The sequence below is a fragment of the Cicer arietinum genome, chromosome 5 (genome assembly GCF_000331145.2).
Source record: "Cicer arietinum cultivar CDC Frontier isolate Library 1 chromosome 5, Cicar.CDCFrontier_v2.0, whole genome shotgun sequence".
Classification (NCBI taxonomy): domain Eukaryota; kingdom Viridiplantae; phylum Streptophyta; class Magnoliopsida; order Fabales; family Fabaceae; genus Cicer; species Cicer arietinum.
This window is the reverse complement of record NC_021164.2, coordinates 61,785,027-61,806,266: the sequence shown is the minus strand read 5'-3', so window position 1 is coordinate 61,806,266 and position 21,240 is coordinate 61,785,027. Positions and strand designations below refer to the sequence as shown.

At 27.2% G+C, this 21,240-nt stretch overlaps 3 protein-coding genes and 1 pseudogene across 5 annotated transcripts; 2 read left to right on the top strand and 2 right to left on the bottom strand.

Moving 5' to 3' along the window:
- Positions 1-932: 932 nt before the first annotated feature.
- LOC101511896 (large ribosomal subunit protein uL15x) lies at positions 933-1,548 on the bottom strand. The gene has a single exon (XM_004501823.4). It carries the CDS (start codon positions 1,482-1,484, stop codon positions 1,041-1,043), a length of 444 nt encoding a protein of 147 aa, XP_004501880.1. The 5' UTR covers positions 1,485-1,548; the 3' UTR covers positions 933-1,040.
- A 10,277-nt stretch (positions 1,549-11,825) lies between these two features.
- On the top strand, positions 11,826-13,111 carry LOC101511445 (protein PAL OF QUIRKY-like). The gene is made up of 2 exons (XM_004501822.4): positions 11,826-12,110; positions 12,200-13,111. Exons 1-2 carry the CDS (start codon positions 11,969-11,971, stop codon positions 12,655-12,657), a joined length of 600 nt encoding a protein of 199 aa, XP_004501879.1. The 5' UTR covers positions 11,826-11,968; the 3' UTR covers positions 12,658-13,111.
- A 4,411-nt stretch (positions 13,112-17,522) lies between these two features.
- LOC113786696 (uncharacterized) lies at positions 17,523-18,121 on the top strand (annotated as a pseudogene).
- Positions 17,892-20,895, bottom strand: LOC101510718 (uncharacterized). Of its 3 annotated transcripts, none has more exons than XM_004501820.4 (3): positions 20,525-20,895; positions 19,285-19,477; positions 17,892-18,062 (listed from the first exon to the last, which is right to left on the bottom strand). In XM_004501820.4, the coding sequence occupies exons 1-2, from the start codon at positions 20,666-20,668 to the stop codon at positions 19,322-19,324; spliced, it is 300 nt and encodes a 99-aa protein (XP_004501877.1). In that variant the 5' UTR covers positions 20,669-20,895; the 3' UTR covers positions 17,892-18,062; positions 19,285-19,321. The 3 variants fall into 3 exon arrangements, with proteins under 3 accessions (XP_004501877.1, XP_004501878.1, XP_004501876.1); XM_004501821.4 differs by having other exon boundaries at positions 18,058-18,193; XM_004501819.4 differs by lacking the exon at positions 17,892-18,062 and having other exon boundaries at positions 19,078-19,477.
- Positions 20,896-21,240: the final 345 nt, after the last annotated feature.

The window sequence follows — 21,240 nt, the reverse complement described above, 5'->3', positions numbered from 1 at the left end:
AACTTCAAAGGTCATTACTATTAATATTTTAAACATAATATAAATCGAAATTCCAATGCTTCCAACATCTAAAACAAAAAACAAATATTTTTTGTTTTAAAAAAATAAACAAATCATTTTATACTTTTTTTTACTAATAAAATCATATAGCATCATATATTTCATTTTATGAATAGCATAGTATATTTCCTTTTAAATTAGCAATTATTACTAATTAATTCTGTAAAACCAAAAAGGAAAGCAAAACCACAGCTATCAGCAAGCAAAATAACAGGTATCATAAACGTGTTTTTTAGGGTTTGTTTTCAATAAGCCGACCCGACCCGACCCATAAACCATGACAGTAACAAAAATAACCAGCCGAGGCGGCGTGCGTTGAACGTTTTTCCGCATTGCGCTTCTCCGCGAATCAGCGGCAAGCGACGGCCGCTGCCAAATGCAAAGATTTGGTTTATGCAGGTACAATCCCTAATAAGTTGGACACTCTGAATTTCAGATGTATGCTCTTCTTTCCTCTTCGTCAACTCTATCATCTATAACCTCATGAAATGAAATATTATTAATTTGTTCTTCTTTATTAATTTGTTCAAATTCAGTGTCCCCTACTTCCATCTAACCAAAAAGTAATAACAGGGTCATTAAAAACAGCATACAGAAACTAAATTAACATTAAAAACCTGCATCACTATGAAAAGAGTACTCAAAAGACGAATTTTCATCAATCAAGTTCATTTCATTTTTAAAATACAACCAAATTTCACATACTGTATAGATCCAACAAAATCCTAAAACCTAATATTCGAAAATATATAAATCAAAAGCCGCAATGAAACTGATCCATTCGAAAGTAACATGTTAATATCATTATCTGTTACGAATTAGTCTAGCGCAATCAAACATAAACATTCCACAGGTTATATAATAATCGCAAATTAAAATAACAAACTTTAATTCAAAGATCTCAATAGAAACGGTCCAAACAAAATTTGAAAAACCGGATATAAACCTTAAGTTGTCCGAAAGCAAAATCATAATAAAAATTAAGCGGTAAGAACAACAGCACCACCGGCTTCCTTAATCTTCTTCTCAGCGATCTTCGAAATGAGTTTAGTCTTCACAACAAATGGCTGATTCTGAGGCAAAACACCTTTACCCAAAAGCTTGAAGAAACCAAATTGAGTAACATCAATAACAGGTGCTTTGTTTTCCTTAGAAGCTTTGTCCTTGACCTCTTGTGAAATGAGAGAAGATAGCTTGTCTATGTTGACAATGGGGCAGTAGAATTTGTTACGGAGTTTGTGGAAATAACGCATACCGACCTTACCGAAATAACCAGGATGGTATTTGTCGAAGAGGATACGGTGGTGGTGCATACCTCCGGCGTTACCTCTACCTCCAGGATGCTTCCTGTGCTTACCGACACGACCATGACCGGCGCTGACGTGGCCTCTCTTCTTCCTGTTCTTCTTGAGTCTGGTCGTCATCTTCTTCTGCCTCTTCTCCTCCCCGACGGCAACCGATGGAAATTAGGGTTCAAGGATTCTGTGGGTTGTAATTTTCATTTATATACTCGTTTGTGATGTTTTTTATGTATGGGCCGAGCCCAATAACAACAAAACCGGCCTACTTTCAATTTTTTAAATTATTGACAAAAAAAAAATTATGTGTGCTTTCGAATGTCATAATTCTTTTTGTTTTTTTAATGTGTATTTTTTAAATGTGATTTCATTATCAACCCCATTTCTTGCTAAGTTGCTAACTAGAATTTTTGAATTAGATGCAATTAGTTTTAAGAGATGATAAAAACGTGACAAAGCAAATATAATGATGCAATTCGTTTTTCAGCAAATTAGGGTGCAATGAGTATAAAAGATGATTATATATATATTAATACTTCTGTATTTTGTTGTTTTTAATTTGGAGGTTGTATTGATAAGTATTTGTTAGTATTTTATTTTTGGTAAAAGTTGTTAGTTTTAATGCAATGTATTTCTTGCTCTATTTTCATATGATCCAGACATTTAAAAATGATGTAAACAAAATTAACTAATATTTGTTGCTTTATAATTTAAACTATCACATTGGAAGATATTTGTTTAAGAAAAATTCCAAATCAAACTGCACTATAAAAAAATTTAGGATGGGTGATTTTTTACCTCAATAACCTATCAAAATCAAATTTCAAACACCTTATTTATGAGTAAACAATGGAAATATAAAATGGTATATTTGATGAAAGATAGTTTAAAAAGTTCTATTTTATTTTAAATTATCAATGTTTTTGTAACATCCCGCTTTTTCGATACATTGACTAACGAAATTCTGAACATAAAGATACAGATCCGTTTTTTTTCTTCATAAAAGATTATCTTAAATACTCATTTAAAATTACAAAAGTAAATTTAATACGTAAAACAAAATAAATTCCTAACGTCGAAACTCTGGACGCTTGTGGAAAACTCTCCCAACAAGTCTCATACCAGTACAAAAGTATATCGGAGCCTCCGACTGCATGTTATTGTACTGCCTCGCATTTCTCCTATTAGGTTGACCGTAACACTATATATAATGTTCTGTCAAATGTAAGAGTCATTTCCAAATAACAAACACGGAGCAAATAAACATACATATCTAATCGTTATAGCAAAAATATAAATAAATCATATACTTCATTTAACAATTACATCACAAGACACCAAAGATACAAATAAACAAAAATGCACAAATCATATTTGTTAGACTATATGTCAATGCATAATTCCGGAATATCACCTCCCCTGCAAGGGCTTCATGGGTTCTTCCAAGCAACACCACTAACTCAAAATCTTCGCAAGGGTATGTGGGCTCCAACCAATTATGGATGCACCACACAACTATGAATGCATGAATGTAGACATTTTTGTTAGTAACAATATAGATCATTAAACCACGGCGTCCAAAATCATTCAACTTTGTCCTAAACCAACCTAGTTTACGCACAAAGTAATCACCTTGAATAACCACAACATGTCAAACACAACCATTATAACAACTTATAATATAACATTCATTTTCCACAATTTGAACATATCAAATACAACCATTATTAATATTCATTTTGAAGATAACATACAAAGAGAACCAATACATAACATCACAATACATTTATATCACATATAATTCAAGTAGAAAACCGGATGGAGTGATGCCCTTACTGATACGAGTGTCGTTATTAAAATTCTCACGCATCTGTCTTTTGCTCCAAATGTGCTACACTTGAGGGATGAATTACTAACTCATTTTCTTCCTTTTTCTGTCCTAAACGAGCGTCTTTGAATGGAAGACGTCATTTTTGTTTTATTCCTTTTTATCATTAGAAGTGGGGAACGTAATATTAAATTGGAGAAATTGATATTTCAACCCATGAAATTTGTTTTTAACTGTTTTCTTTTATTATTATTATTATTATTATTATTATTATTATTATTATTATTATTATCAAAAATTAAAATAACACACTACAATAGTAACTATCACCGATAATTTCTATGATAATTATCTGAACTCCTTAGAAGGTAAAATATAAAAATAAAATAAAATGTTTGGATGTTATAGTTTTAATTTGATTTTTTAAAAAAGAAAAAATATAATTTATTTTTAAGTTTAGTTCAATTCTTGCTTAGGTCATTTTATTTTATTGTATTTTATTTTTATGATTCGGTCGTTTAAGTTACATTAATTTGCACCATTAACCCTTAAAATATATTAAATTACACATATAGTTTTTTAAATTTAAAAATGTTCTCAAATTATTATCATAAAATGTTAAAATCTAATTGAAACATCACAACAAGTTAATTGTTCAACTTCTTTGCATGTGAATAAAATTAAAAACATTGATTATGTGAATAAATATTTATTACTTTATTTTTAAGATTATATTTATGTTTAAATTGCTTAAAGAGAAAAAAAAATATAAACGATTCATAGATTTGATAAATATTTTTGAAATAATTAATGTGAGACATATTGTTGTAGCATTAATAGAATTTCAAATGATTTAAAAGTTTTCAATTGAATTAATTGTTACCGAAATTGAGATAAATAATGAACAATACAAACTTAATATATTTTAAAAACCAAATTGAGATAAAATAAAATAAAATAACCTAAAAGATAATTGAGTTTTAAAGAGACTATAGATATATTTCTCTGTTTTTTTTTGTTCGGTTTATTTTTCTTAGTTGATTAAATTACTACTTTATATTTAATTTAAAGGTGACAATTTTAAAAAATTGAATTGTATTTATGTTTGGGGTATTTCAAAAATAAAAATACTTTGATTTATAATCTTTTATGAAAGTTTTAAAATTAATTTGAGTTTTTATTTAAATATTAAAGGACTATGTCAAAAAAATTAATGGTTTGTGAAGGCATGAGGACCAACTATGGGGGTATGAAATAAATAAATAAAAAATGGTAGTCACTCGGGTCTTAATAAAAGTGTTTGTACTCGAATCAATGTAAAGTATTCTATATTGCACCCCACACATAAATATGTTATCATCTAATCAATGTGAAATACATTTTTGTCCCTTTAACCATTTATAATAAGTTTTAAAATTGATAGTTTCGTAGGTTTAATTTTTCAAAACTTTCAGAATTTTTAAATTTTTGAAATTTTCAAAACTTTTTACAAGTTTCAAATTTTCGAAATAAGGATTACATTTCGAAAAATTGAAAAGTTTCAAAATTTTCTAAATATTAAAAATTTTCAAATCTGGAAAGTTTTGAAAGTTTCAAAATCTAAAAAAAAATTCAATGTTTATAAATCTGAAAAGCTTAAAAGTTTTCAAAAATGAAAAATTTCAAAAATTTAAGATTCAGATTGTTTGAAACTTTAGAAAATCTATAAAAAAAATTTGTTTCGAATTGTTTTAAATTTTGAAATTTCTTATTTCGAATGTCACTTTTTTTTATTTCGAAAATTATGGTATATTATTTTATAGAAGGTTAACATAACAAAATTGTATTTTTACGTTGATCGATAAGATGACAAATTTAGATATGTAGTGTAAGGTAGAATATTGATCAATGTATATATTTTCTCAAATAATAATATGCTGATGGGCTTTTTTTAAGCAATAAAATCACTGTCCAAATTTTAGTGAGACGAAATAAATTGAGATTCTTCCAAGTCCATTGTGACGCACATGAATAATTAATTTTTGAAAGACGTAATACACATAAATAATAAGTACAAAAGCCAAAAACATAAATCAATGTCCAGTTGAAGAATACAAACTTAAGCACATGACTATGCACAAAAGAAGATAAGATAACACATAAAACTTCAATAATAAAATAGGAATGTTAATATGGTTAATTTATGTAGGGATAACATACCACGGGTAGAGGTTGAATTATGTTTCTATTGCACATATCCTTATTTATGTCTATAAACAAATCAAAGTATAACTCTTTTTTTTCTTCTTTAATTTGAACGCTTAATTATAGAAATATAATAAGCAGTTTTTAAACTATTTTTAATCTACTAATTTAGTCCTTGGGTTGGTTCTAAATTATAAGAGATATTGATAGTTAAATGACTAAACATAAATGATGTATACTTACATATTTAACCTTTGTAACACTACATTGGAGGTTGAAATTGGTATGATGTTTATTAATTATTAAATCTTTACTTTATAAAAATATATAAATTTTAAAATATTTGTATATGAATAAATAAATAAATAAATACAAAAGTAAAATTAATGTTGTCTATTGATTAGACCACTCTATTGAAATCGATAAATTGATTCAAGAAAACAGTTTGGATAAAGTGATTGAGTCATATTGATTTCGAATACAAGAAAATCAATCTAAAAAATTGGATATCGAGTAAAACCAAACTCAATCCCAATAAAATCATGTGACTCGTAGATTGATGCTTGTAAGTATTTTATGACTTTAATACTCTCATCGATTGTATCTTTATAGTTGATAAAAAAATAGTAAAATAAGTTAATATATTTATAAGAAAAAGATAGGGTTGAGTTATTTTCTTGTAAAAAAATATAATAGTCCATATGTCACAATCATATTTAAGAAAAAAAGTTGAATAATTCAATATTTAATTGATAAATGAATATTTTGATTTGACTTAATCTAATCTAAAATAGTGACTAACCGATTACTTCTGAGATTCGAGTCAAAAAATTTCTACATAATTTGAGTTGCAGTTTTGGCCAAACACAATTCAATCTAATCGTAAACAACGACAAGATAGATCAACTAAAAAAAAATGTATATTTCTTTTTAAAAAAATCTATTAGAAGTTATAGTTATGAGAAAATGATCATGGCCTTAGCCTCCTCTGTCCCCACACAATTGATTTGTTTTTTCCTTTCCGGATAAGAAATTGGAATCTTTTGAGATAACGATTCCTGATAAGAAGTTAAAACATATTGAAATAGCAAATTAACAAGGACCCCCTTACATAAGCATCCCATATAACATGAATGAGTCCTTTCAATGGATAGAGACGATCATGGACAATTGGGACTGTGGGCTGCCATCACCTTATGGAGATTGAAACGATGATGCGAGAGACTCCACTCATCATTATATAATATACAACAATATAATAAGTTCCGCTTCGGTTTGATTAGTGCGTTTGTGAATGTAAGTCTCAAGAAAAAAAATTAAGTTTAAATATTTACTAAGACTTGACTCTAATGATAAAAACATCAACATTTGATATTTTTTCTTTTATTTCTTTACCATCGGTACTCAAAAGGGTACAATGAGGGTGACACTACTTTCGTCAATTAAAAAATTAAATTTAAATGCAGTTTTAATTTATTTTATTTTAATTGATATATAATTTTTGTCTTATTATTTTAATTTTGATTACTTTGTAATTTTATTTTTTTATTTTTAATTTTATAATTTTAGTTCTTTTATTTTAATTGATTCGTAATTTTAATTTTTTTATTTTTAATTTTGTAATTTTACTCTCCTATTTTAAATGATTTATAATTTAAAACCCCCCACTTTTAATTTTACAATTTTGATACTTCGATTTTTTAAAATTGAGATATTTTATAAATCTAATAGATCACATATTTTATTTAATAAAATATAATGAATTACATTTAAGAATATATATAATATTAAGAAAATATTATATTTTTTTTTAGTTATTATAAAAACTATTTAAAAGTAGTTTTTAATTATTTTAAAACTAATTAATTATAAATTTATTATGTTTAAAAACTGATTTCAAAATTTATTAGTAATAAAAATAATAATGAAAAATTCTTCTAAAAATAGTTTTTAAAATAATAATTTTGAAATCAGTTTAAAAAAAATAATAAATAAAACTATTTTTAGAATTGATTAGTTTTAAAATAATTAAAAACTTTTTTTTAAATAGTTTTTATAATAAAGAATATTGTTTAAAACTAATATCTAATATTTTCTTAATATTATATATAATTTTTTAAACGTAATTCATTATATTTTATGTGATATATTAGATTTATAAAATATCTCAATTTTAAGAAATTGAAGAGTCAAAATTACGAAATTAAAAATAGAATAACCAAAATTACGAATTAGTTAAAATAGGAGACTAAAATTACAAAATTATAAATAAATTGACCAAAATTACGAATGAATTAAAATAGAGAGATTAAAATTGTGAAATTAAAAATAAAGAGACAAAAATTATAAATCAATTAAAATAGAAAGTCCAAAATTACAAAATTAAAAATAAAAATACTAAAACTACATTTAGAAAAAAAAAAACTTATATAAATTCTATTACTTCGTATTCTTCTTGCATTCCCTCGTACTAAATAAAACATCAATTATTATTTATTCCAGTCGATCTATCTTTTCTTATAGTCTTTATATCTTCTCAATTTTTTATATCTGTGTGATTTTTAGATCTCTATTTTCTCATTAATTTTTCGACTATCGTATACCTCGTTTGTAGAAATTAATTTGGCAATCTTCTTCCCTTTAAGTTAATTAACAACAAAAGCCTCAAAAAAAATCACGAACACAACAAGTTCGTCAAAAACCAGCGTGTTGGAAATCGTCTCTGCCTCACCGGAATTCCTAACTTGGCAACTTCATCTTTTTATTCTTGCTTTGTTATTTTCTTAAATTTGTCCGAAGCTTTATGTCACTTCAAAAAGAAAAAGATAAATTATGAATTCAATTAGACTAAAATACTCATAAATTGTTGAACTGAGCAAGGGTAAATTTGTATTTTAAACTTTTTTTCTTCTTATATTAAATGCAGATTATGCTAATAATAATTACAATTATATTTGGTTTTAAAAATACTGCAGTAATAGTAGAAACAAACAATATCACACTAAGATAACAAACAACATAGCATCACACTCATACGATGAAATTCAAATTAAAAAGACGGTATGAAAGACCACTTATTTAAATAAATAAAATTAACAAAATAATTTGAAGGATGAATTCCATACCAACAAAATTACCATAAACCACCTCTTTGATGGATGAAATATGAATGGACTATATTTTTTCTAATGGAAGCTGCACTCACAATAATTATTAGCACAAACAATATCACTCACAATTGTACTAAAATAAAATAGCATTATAATCAATTAATTTTAAAATTAAATTCAAATAATAGCAAAGGAGCCTATTAAATAAAATGGCAAGAGAGTGGTTGGGAATAAAACATTGTACCACTTCAGGTCGAGTTAGAACAAATAAAGTGGTAAACGGATCTAGCCAATAACTCAAACCTCAGGTATCAACTGTGAAAATTTTGTAGTTTGGACTTGACTCATTTATTTAAACTAGACTATAACTATAATTGAGTTTGACTTGGTAGTAAGGCCTGATTTGTTTAGCTCATTTTTGGTATTTATACACATTTTTCTTAATTTGTGCATTTCACTCTATGAAAGTTATTTCTATTTTTTTTTTTTTAACATCTATGGTGAAGATACATCTTATCAACACTCTTTTACAACATAATTAATTACAAAGGTTAGTAAAATATTTTTCAATTGTGAATTCATTGATAGAAATATAGAAAAACAAATATAAGGTTTGTTAAAAATAAATTTTGTTTTGAAAGCATTCAAATACATGCTTGCATGTTGATCACAAAGATGTTTGAGGTGTGTAAAACTAGTTAGAAAGAGAAAAAAAGTACTTGAGATTTGTTTTTAAATTTCCATTACAATTTGATATCAAATTCATAAAATAAATATGTTGTAAGAAGATAGATCTAGAAAGTGAAGTTAAAGTCTAATTGTTTAATCGAATAAATATATGATTTTTTAAGGCTATGCACGCTAAATGTTCGATAATAAGTTTGAGTTGACTCATTTAAATTAGTCAAATTTTATGTTAATAAAATTTCAGTTTATTTATTTGATAAAATTGATTAATATGATTTAGCATTTAATGAGTCAAACACAACAAAAAAGCTTAGTTTTGTTTATTATTCAACTTGACTAGAGTTATTGTTTAAATAAATTAGTCAATACCTTTTATTTATATTTTTAACTAAGAAAAACATTTTAGGTGATTTGAAAAATATTTTATAACACATTCAATAAAAATAATTTTTTACTCTCTTATTATTATTTTTTATGAATCTTATTATTGTATTAGATTTGTATATGTGTTAAATCATTTGTTAGTTTTTAATTATTTCAATATCTTAGACTTACATAAATATTCCAAATTATATATATAAAAAATTATAAATAAGTTTTTGACACAGTTAAATATAAAAGTTGAAGAAATAATTTTAAATAGTCTATCTTGTATTTATGCAATATCAAACTTTACCAACTATTTTTTAATCTTAAAATGAGTTATAATGAATAATGATATATGAATTGAACATGTTGGTTGAGGTTCAGGTCGAATGGGCCAATACAATCAAAGAGTGAGCCACAACGTAATCACACCAAAATGGCCCACCATTCCAAATTTCACTGGACAGTGGGTACCCACCCACCGCGTTTTTTATTTTATTTTATTTTTATTTTTAATATTTTTCAAAATTAAATAAACGACTTGGTTAGGCTATCGCTTCGCTTGTTTGGGCCAGAATTTGTCTTCCTTTTTACTCTCTTATTATTATTTTTTATGAATCTTATTATTGTATTAGATTTGTATATGTGTTAAATCATTTGTTAGTTTTTAATTATTTCAATATCTTAGACTTACATAAATATTCCAAATTATATATATAAAAAATTATAAATAAGTTTTTGACACAGTTAAATATAAAAGTTGAAGAAATAATTTTAAATAGTCTATCTTGTATTTATGCAATATCAAACTTTACCAACTATTTTTTAATCTTAAAATGAGTTATAATGAATAATGATATATGAATTGAACATGTTGGTTGAGGTTCAGGTCGAATGGGCCAATACAATCAAAGAGTGAGCCACAACGTAATCACACCAAAATGGCCCACCATTCCAAATTTCACTGGACAGTGGGTACCCACCCACCGCGTTTTTTATTTTATTTTATTTTTATTTTTAATATTTTTCAAAATTAAATAAACGACTTGGTTAGGCTATCGCTTCGCTTGTTTGGGCCAGAATTTGTCTTCCTTTTTTTTTTCTTCTCTTTTTTGACGTCGGAATTTGGGTTCCCTTCTCCGAAAGCGAAAAAGAAAAGAATATTCGCATATGTAGGAATATAAGTCAGAATGAGAAATGGTTAAAAGTATTTTAAGTGAAAACACCTAACAAACATTGCACCCCAACAAAAAAAAAAGCTTAACAAACACTCCAAGTCGATTTACACTTTACGTTTTCTCTTAATTCTCCTTTTATTTATTTTCATTTAATTTATATATTAGATATTATATTTGATATTATTTATAAGAAAAAGTTAAGTTTATAAAAGTAAATTTATTTAGTTTTTATTTTTTACCAAATACATTAATTTTTATTAATTCAAATTTATTTTATATATAAGACCAGATGTATTAATAAATATTAAATTTTTATATTTGTCTTAAAATATTGAAATTTTATTTAAAATAATTCTTAGTCAAACTTTATTTATTTTTCAGTTGAATTTTAATTTTTCATAAATTCTTAATTCTGATAAATAAATAATTAAAAATAAAAAATACCGGTTTAAATATATGGCACTGACTTGAGATGAAATGATCAATCATCAATATTTAAAAAAGACAAATGCTAATAATTACTGTTAAAAATACAAACATAAAAATATTTATTTAAACTTATTTAAAATGTTGTGCATTCAAATATTTTAAGTTAAAATTTTTAGTTTAACCATCAAAAGTTTATACTTTTGATTCATTAACAAATGTCATTGAAATATTTGATAGCTAGCATTAATATGATTCAAAATACAGAGAAATACTAACATATATTATTTAATTCTATAAAAATCTGACCATAAAATAAAATTTTAAAAGGTATGTAATTTGTACTTTTAAATTATAAAAAGTAAAAATTTAACTCAAAATTTATATTTTAATTATTTTGTAGCACTTGTTAGCTTAACAAAAAAATACCAAATATTCGGCAAATTATATAGAAATAAAATAAATTATCATTTCAAAAAATATAATATATTTACAGATCCTAAAACTTTAAAAATATAAACAAAAAGGAAAACTTAAAACACATGATGAAATACATATTTAAATCATAAATATTATTATTAAAAAAATTAAGAAAAACAAGAATTTTTAGTCAAAAGTTAAGAAAAGCAAGAATATTAGGTTTGGGCTACGAGTTCCGCCTATAAATAGACCCGAAAATCACTGCCCAGAGTTTTCAAGCCTCAACCTTCCAACTCAGAAGGAACAAACACTCCTTCCTCGCTCCTCAGTTCTTTCTTTTTCTCTAGAATCTTCCAATATTCCTTTTACCTTTTCATACAACTTAACTCACTCAGTAGCAAGAAACGAGTCATGGAATCTAAACCCTTAAAATCTATCAAGCTCCTCTGTAGCTACGGTGGCAAGATCCTTCCTCGCTCCACCGACGGCGAACTCCGTTACGTCGGCGGTCACACCAGAGTTCTCGCCGTCGATCGTTCAATTTCTTTTTCAGGTTCGTTCCTTCCATGTTCCTTTCTCTCTCAAATCTCGTATTTACTTTACTTCGTTATTTGTACTGATCGATTTTGGCGTTGTTTACAGAACTGATGGTGAAACTCGGAGAGTTGTGCGGTTCGTCTGTGACTTTAAGGTGTCAATTACCAAAAGGAGATTTGGAAACGCTGATTTCCATCACCAACGATGAAGATTTGGCTAATATAATCGATGAATACGAACGTGCTTCATTGAAATTAACTCATCCGTTGAAGATCAGAGCCATTCTTTCGCTGCCGAAATCGCTTTTGAAAGTTTCTCCTGTTGCGTCGTCTTCGTCGTCCAGTACAAGTTGTTCTCCGTCCAGATCTCCTCATACCTCCGCTGAATCGCTGCCGTACACTATGGCTTATCGGATCAGACGCCAAATTCGTTCGCCGCGTGCGCCGGTAGGGTATCCGATCGGCGTCAGAAACGGCTCGGCGAAAGCTTGTTATATGGGCCAGTTTGACGGAAGCCCAAGGTCCTTTTATTGTGGGCCGCGTTGCAATTATTACTGCCATTAAGGAGAAGGCCCATATTTTATAAATATATAATTACATAAGTAAATACATGGAACCAAATTAGAAGCTGATTCAGTATATGAATGAAAAAAATTAAACAAATGACCCAGGACAAAACTAAAAAGAAATTGAGAGATGAACCGGGTTATGAAATACGATGATTTTTGTTTCTTATAAATTTTGAGATGGTATTGAGGTTCTAAATTTTTTATTTGAGCCTTAATTTCTTGTTGGACATGGTGGATGCCTTAGACTCTTGTTTTTTTCTTAGGAGTTAGGGTTTCGTTAACCGCGGTCTGATTCGGACACGATTGTCCGTTTTTGATGATTTTGATTCTGTCTTTGGAAGACAGTTGTCGTTTCTTGCGTGAAATTCGTTCAATTCATACATCGTGTGAACTTGATTATGTGATTAATATTAATTGGGTAAGTAAGCTTCCTTCTAATTTATTGGTCAGATTAATGGGATTATTCTATTTGATTTGTATTATTGTTGAATGTTTGAACTAATCTTTATGCGTGATCTATTGATGTGCTATTGTTTTTCTTTCAATTTGCAGGACAATATTAAGAGGATGGGGACACGGTGCCGTAAGGCATGTGATTTGTTGGGATGAGGACAAAACGTTTGAACCTTACTGATATTGGAAGGACAACTTATCTAAACATATTAGTAAAATTTTATACTAATAAATTTATAAAACAGAACTCTAATAATATAATAATATATGAACGGTACAAGACATTTTTCGTGGAAACCAGCTAAGAAGGAGGACGGGATATTACAAACTTAAATTAAATTAAGCTAAAAAAACTATATAAAATAAATGTAAAACTAATATATATTTTGATAAACTTTTCGTCAAGACCAAAAACCAATAATGAATTTGTTGACCAAAACAGATAACCTTGGTGGAGCAAGTAGGCCAGTTGGTTACTTGGCAACGTCATTGATGCATATTTTTAGGAGCATTTTGGTGGGTTCAACAGGCCACTTATATATGATTGGATGAAGTTCAGAAATTTTTTATTACAAATATACCATCGGAGTACAAGGACCAGGATGGCCTTCGTTTGCCGTTGGATCTACATTGAACTGTTCGGATTTTAAAATATATACATTTCTAATTTTTTAAAAATTAAAATATGAAGCATAAAATTTGAATTGGAATATATCAATCCATCGACCACCCACGTGTTAGACTACAGGAATTTGTGGATCATCAACTCCAGCCAATTGAAACCTACCTTAGAATTTGTACTACTATATATAAGAAAGAAAAAACAAAAATCATCAATGCTAATATAATTATTAAACATTATAATATTTATAATTTTCTCTAAATATACCCATATATTAAACAATTTTAAAAAATGTGTGATGAACTTATATGAAATATATTTATTTTTATTTAACATTAAATAAAGATAAAAAGTAAAATAAATAATTAACACTTTTAAATTGTATAATTTTTTTATAACAGAGATCAAAAAATTATTCATACATTTTTTTTATATAAGAGATAAAAAGAGTATTCGGTACATTATAAAAATAGTTTGTAAAGTGAAGACTTTTTCAGTTATACATATGCATTTTAAAACATATTTCATAAAACTCATAATGTTTTTATCACATTTAAGACTAAACATTTGAAATATGACCTAATAATGGTGATATGATAATATATAGTCTAATAGATCTTTGACAAAACCAGTTATGATTAAATTATCACTATTTAATCACACTATATATGTTCAATTATATACCTTTTAAATTCATTTTGTAAAATTGTGTCAGATCTAACTTAAATTTTAAAAATAGAATCTATCAAAATTAACAATACTAACATCAAAGACCAATTATCAACCTGGGAGTGGGAAATGATTAAGTACGAGGAGAAAAATATTTTGTTGAACATAATTAAGAGTAACTCTTTTTTTATTAATATTAAGAGTAATTCTTAATAACTCTTGTAGCAATAGAGGATATCAAAATCATATAAGAAGACAGTATATTGTACCCAAAAAAAGACGGTATATAAATATATAAAAAATTAAACTATATTGAATGATGAACAGTCGATAAAATATTAATTGGTGTATCTTAAGATTAAAATATTTAAATTAAAAATTCTATCATAAATAAAAATCTAATTAAATATTCCACCCTTTAAAAATTATAGTACTGTATTAAATGCTACTATATTTTAAAAAATAAATAATTGCTCTACTATAGTTAAAGAAGGACCAATTAATAAAATTGTGTTTTTATTGAATTATTGTTTAGTTTTTATATGTAACCAAGAGTTTTTATATTTGCATACTAGAGTATAATATTTAAGGGTATTGTAGAGTGTGAGAGGTGGAATTTTAATTTGCAAACATGTGTTTTACTCTCATAGGGAGGTTAGGATTCGTAGGAAAGTGATTGAATGAGAAACAGAGACATGCAAAAGAAAAAAGAACGAATAAAAAAAGGTGAGAATTATGGATGGCTGATGTAACAAAAAGTAAATGGCTATATAAACAAAAGTGCGCAAGTGATACTAAATTACATGAACTAGGGGTCAAGAAAAATATCTAAAGTTCACAAAAACTATTTTTAGACACTCATTTCAATATATATTTTGAGAAGAAAAAAATGATAATGACACGAGTATATTAGTAATTCAAAAAGATAAATAAATGAAAGAATAAATATTTAATTGTAGTTTTAATTTATTTTTTTCATCAACTTTTAGAATTTTAATCCATTCGTCGTAAATTTTAAGTAGAAATTAATTTTTTTAAAATATTTTATTATAATTTTATAGATATTAATTAATCATCATCATCATATAAAAAAATTTATTTAAAATATGTGACATCCCAATTTTTTAATTAAAAAGCTAAAAAGATAGATCAAAATTATTCTATTGAATTTTAAAATAGAAGATCGATTCAAAAAATTGATGAAAATAAATAACAAAAAAATGCAATTAATCTAAAAAAAATAAAATATTGAATAGATGAAGAAAAAAAAAATCAATTTTAAAAAAATAATAAATACAATCACAATTAACTCACAAGAATTCTAAATTTAAACCTTTAATAATTCTAAATTCAAACCTATAATAGACTTAAAGGACAGATCGAATGATATTTAAATGTTAAATATAATTATTGAAGAATTATATATATATATATATATATATATATATATATATATATATATATATATATATATACACACGTGTGGTTTCATTTCATAGTTTATGAGTAAATTTATGTTATAAATATTATTTGTATCGACTAATCGAAAGCATATATAATTTTGGGGCTTTGCTATCTCTTCAACATCAAAATAAACATTTATAATTTCAGAAATTTGACAGTAAAATCAATTTTTATTGTATAAATAAATTTTGTAAATCTTTAAAATATAAAATTTAATTTTCATTTAACATTTTATGAATTACCTTTAATTCAACGCAAATAATTTTTTTGAAATATAATATCAAGTTTGGGTGTAACTTTTTTCTTTTCAATTCTATTATTTATTTAAATTATTTTATTTATTATAATTTTATCAAATAATAGAAATTTTGAAATCTATAGGAGTATTTCAAATATATACATATATGAATGATAATTTGTCGACTCTAACAGTAAATACGAGAGAAATTACTATGTTTAATAATTCAATATAAATGATAATTTTCACAAATATAACAGCTGATTATTGACACAATATATTAAACATTAAACACATAAAATTTCATAGAAATACGAAATTCATAGTTATCTAATCTAACCATCAATATTTACTTATTTTTATTTTAAAAAAATTAATTTAAAATTATTTAATAGTATATCAAATAGTTTTAAAATTTTATAAAAATTTGTGGAATATCTATTCAATAAAAGCTTTTAATTTAACTGTTGAATTAATGAAATTGATCGTTAATATTAAATTAAAGAGACTAACTCATCAAAGAATTATTTCTACTTTACGAATTTCTACCCCTCTCTCTCTCTCTCTCTCTCTATATATATATATATAAAGATAAATAAATTTTCATATAATATTTTTTCTTCATATTTTGTCATTCATTTAAATTATTTTAATTCTTTACCATTCGAATAACATTCTTTTTTATTTTAGCATAACTTGACAAATTGTTTATCTTGAGGCTGTTTTAAGGGTCGGTGATATATCCAATTCATGTGGAGATGGTACTTCAGAATTACATGTGGAAGGGAACGCTAACGACGGAATAACATGTCTCTGTTGAGCAACAAAAGAAGGAACGTATATGCATGGAACACCAATTACTTGATATCCAAACTATCAAATTTGTGTTCAGAATTCTCTAGGACAACCGGAGATGACACGTTTTTGGTACATGTGTTATGAATGGAATACAAAATTGGTTGAATTGGTTTTAGACTTAGTTTACAGTCTAGGACAGTCTCAAGTGTTCTGATGTCTAATATATCTAGGTAGTTCAACTAGTTTGAGCCAAATGATTGAAAAAGTTGAGAATGAAAGTACAAGAGTTCAAACCTAAAAAAATATTAACATAACTAATATATTAACATTTGTCTATAAGAAAAATATATTGCTAGTAAAATACCTTTACATTTCATATTTAAAAAATAAATAAATGCTGTGATTAATAGCCAAAAAAACATAGGAATATTCCTTGATACCTCCTTAATCTTCTCCCCCATAATTCCTCTAATAATAACTCCATGCATGATTATAACTTCTTTTGACAAAGGAATTTCCAACTATTATAAATAAATTAGCACCATTACAAACTAAGAGGGTAAGATTTGGGTCAAAATTGAGAATGGAGGCTAATGGTATTGTGCACACCAGTTAACAACATGTTTCTCATTTGCGCACTTTCTTTGATATGGAGCAGATCACTCTGAAGTTTTCTGGTGTTCTTATTCGCACGATGAAAGTTTAATCGTTCGATCAAGGTTTTTCTTTCTTTTTCCTTATGTATCATCATGTTCGTAACTTTGCGAATTACATAAAGAGTATACTTCCTCTCAAATCTAATGTTGCTTAGACTTTGGGAAATCATGGTCCCGTTGTGATTTGAACTAAGGTTGAACAAAACATTACTTTGCTTGATATATTTACATTGAAGTTATATGGTTGAGTATTGGAGTGAACCCTTCAATTATTTATTCACTAGTGAACAGTTCGTAGAATATTTTGTGATAAATGTGAACGAGGTTCATTCATATGAGATAGTTACTATTGATTGCATTAAATATGGTTTAGCTAATGTTGAGGTTGCTTTTTCGAAAGAATGACATAAAATTTAAAATCAACACTCATCTGGGAAATCATTTAAAAGCTGGTGACTATGCTCTTAGTTATGACTTGTTTGGAAATAATGACCTTCCTCCTGCAATTTTAATAAAGAAGATTAGTTATAAGAGGATGGAAGTGTTGAGCAAGATGTGATGGACTCTGCATATCAACTCTTCTTAAGATCTACAAGAAAACCCTAATCTCAGGTTCTTCCCCCAAATCCACCTATATAAAAAAACAACCAAGTTTCATCAAAGATGCCGTCAAGTACTTAGTGAAGAGGATAACATAATTGTGGAGTAAACAAAACTCCCTTATGTCATCATATTAGAAATTTAGGGAATCATCTATCTTGCTTTTTCTTTTTTAACTTATAGCTTCTTTTAATTTGCAATTTCTATTGATGTTTTTGTTTATTCCAAGGACAAGAGCATGATGGGTTATTATTCATTCATGTAGTAAACAGGCCCAACATTGCAGCACTGAATATGGTTTTTTGAGATCTTTCATGTAAGCAAGTAACTCACGGTTATGGGTTCAATACAGTGAAATTGACAGTAACTGAAGATTTGCATTATTCATACTCAGTGATGTTATTTTGATTGGGCTGTAACTCATTTCTCTTACTTGGTCTTTGCTTTGTAATCCACAACTGTGACGTACTCTTGATGGCTGGCATGCCTTATTCCCCGTTTTATTAGATCCTTTGTCTTTTTCAATAAAAAAATTGCTATATTTTTGAAACTTTTGGGAGTTTATTCGTTGTATTTTCAATACTAGAGACTAAATCACAAAAATATAAGAATTGTAGGTATTATATAGAGAAGACAGATAAAGTGCCAACGTTGCAGTTAATACTACTCAACCAAATCAAAGTACTGGAAGGACTAAATAGATGGATTGGAGAATTGTTTAAGGACTCGTTAGTAACTAATTTGAAGAGAGTCTAACACTAAGAAAATGGGGACGAGTTAGTGTCGTATTTTATGACCCAATATTGAGTTAGAGACAAATGTACTAAAGTTATAATAAGAATGAAAAAAAAAAAACTCCTATATATTAAGAGAAATTCTATACTAATTGCAAGAACTACTTCTTTTGAACATAGCTACATAAGAATTTTATGATTTTATTCTCATTGAACTTCGAGTTAACTCGCCATGTCCTACTTAAAATCAACCTTAATTAGACTAGTACAACTTCAAGTTGACTCAGGTCCAGAGGTGGATTCTGGGTCGAACACCTCTAATAACATGTGTAACAAAAAGTGGAATATGAATGAGAAGACAATACTAAAAAAATCCAGGCATACATACCAATAACATATAAAGTGAGCATTGACGTGCAGATTCTTCAGCCAGTTTCTTGCTCAAATTCTTCGCCCTCAGATTCCTCTGCATTGTCAGGATCATCATCATCAGCATCGTTGTCGAATTCTTCTTTATCATTTTCGTTAGTGGCTTTCCCTATCACAACCAGGTTGCTGTTCATCTTCCTGATTTCATTGCACTGCAATGGTTTGTGTCAACAACATTGAGAGGGATGGATAGGAGGCAGAGAAAAACAAGACATTCAAAGAACACCCTTATTCCTTTCTGATCTGAACATTTCAACTCTTACAAGCTTAAATCTATATAAATATGGACACACTACCTTGCTTATGAAATATCCATGCATTCCTTAATACTATAATGTGTATGCGAGTGACTACCAACTAGTTCAAAAGAATTATCAAACCTATGCAGCTAAGTTCAAACAAACAGAAAAATGCTAATCTCTCAAAATAACTGATTTTCTCTGAAGAGATTATATTCATAATATGACTCATATCCTATGAAAAAATACATTTGATCTTCCTACTAGATATGAAAATTTAGCTGCAACATAAATATATGCAAATGATAAAGGCTTTTCACCTATGGTTCTCCAGAGGGGAAAAAGAAAATAATTTTCGGACCAGGATTGACTGCAGTCGGGAGTCTCAGCATTCAATAAATCAATGGCCGTTCGATCAAGATTGGATGACTAAGATTCAAGCTCGGTATTTTATTAATTTTAAATTGTAAAACAAAGATAAAAACTTACTTTTTTTTAACCATATGACCAAGATCAGATGGCCACAACCACAGTCCACAGTGTACCCGAATGTGTGAATTCGGGACCACATTCATAATTTTCTAAGAAATTTTAGATGTTATCTCCATACGCTACTTTTTGAAAGAGCATTCAACAAATTTGTATTGTATTATTTTAATGTAGCTTCTGTCCTATTTATGAAGATTATTATTATAGAAGCTCTAATGTTTCATATTGTATCTATTGGGTATCATCTTCAAAATTTGGAACAGAAATTCGTTACAGGAAAAAAACCATAGGCAGGAAAATTAACATTTGGTGAAAGAATAAAAATAATTTTCAAACATCATATTAGTGAATCCCAAACATTTTGGCAATTACACGGTAATCCAGTGTTTTTGAAAGCAAAACGGTGCCGTTTTGAAAGAATAATAAAACCTAGAAACGGTGAGAGTTGAAGCGAATATGAGAGGAGAGTACCTTTTCTTCAAAATCAGACTCTTCCATAGCGAGAAGGAGTTCTTCATTTTGGGGCTGAGGCCACTGAGAGGGTAGCAAATACGACGTCGGAATCGTCCTTGTCGACAATTGGTACTGCGTCATATACGCCGGAAACTGTAACATATTTGATTCGCTCGTTTTGCTTGGTTTCTAAATCACCAAAGAGTGAAATGAAAATATGAATATAGTTTTCTCTCCGGGCTCCACTTACGTGAGCTTCGCTGAAATCAAATCCCCAAGGCTCCCCAAATCGCTCCAAATAGTTTTGTCTGAATGGACTGGACTTTTTGTCTGAACCGGATTAAAGTTGAATGCCTTTGTTCCGTTGCTTGAATTATGATGGCAGAATTGGATTTTACACTCCACAATTTGACTTATACTTTCATTTATAATTTTTATTCTTTGATTTATTAAAAAAAAAAATTATCCCTTAATTTATTAAAATACCCTTAAATAAATAGTAAAAATTAAAATAAATTCAGATATTTAATAATATCTTAACATTTCTAAATTTTTAAAAAAGTAATTTTCTTTCTTTAAATAGAAATTTCAAAAATGAAATTTTCGAGTCAATTTTTTTTTTCAATTGTTTTTTTAAACATTTTCTTCATTCAATTTTTTTTACGAGAACCAAAGTAGCGAAAAATACTGTGGTACATTCTCGAGTTCGACCTCATACACAATCTAATGGAAGA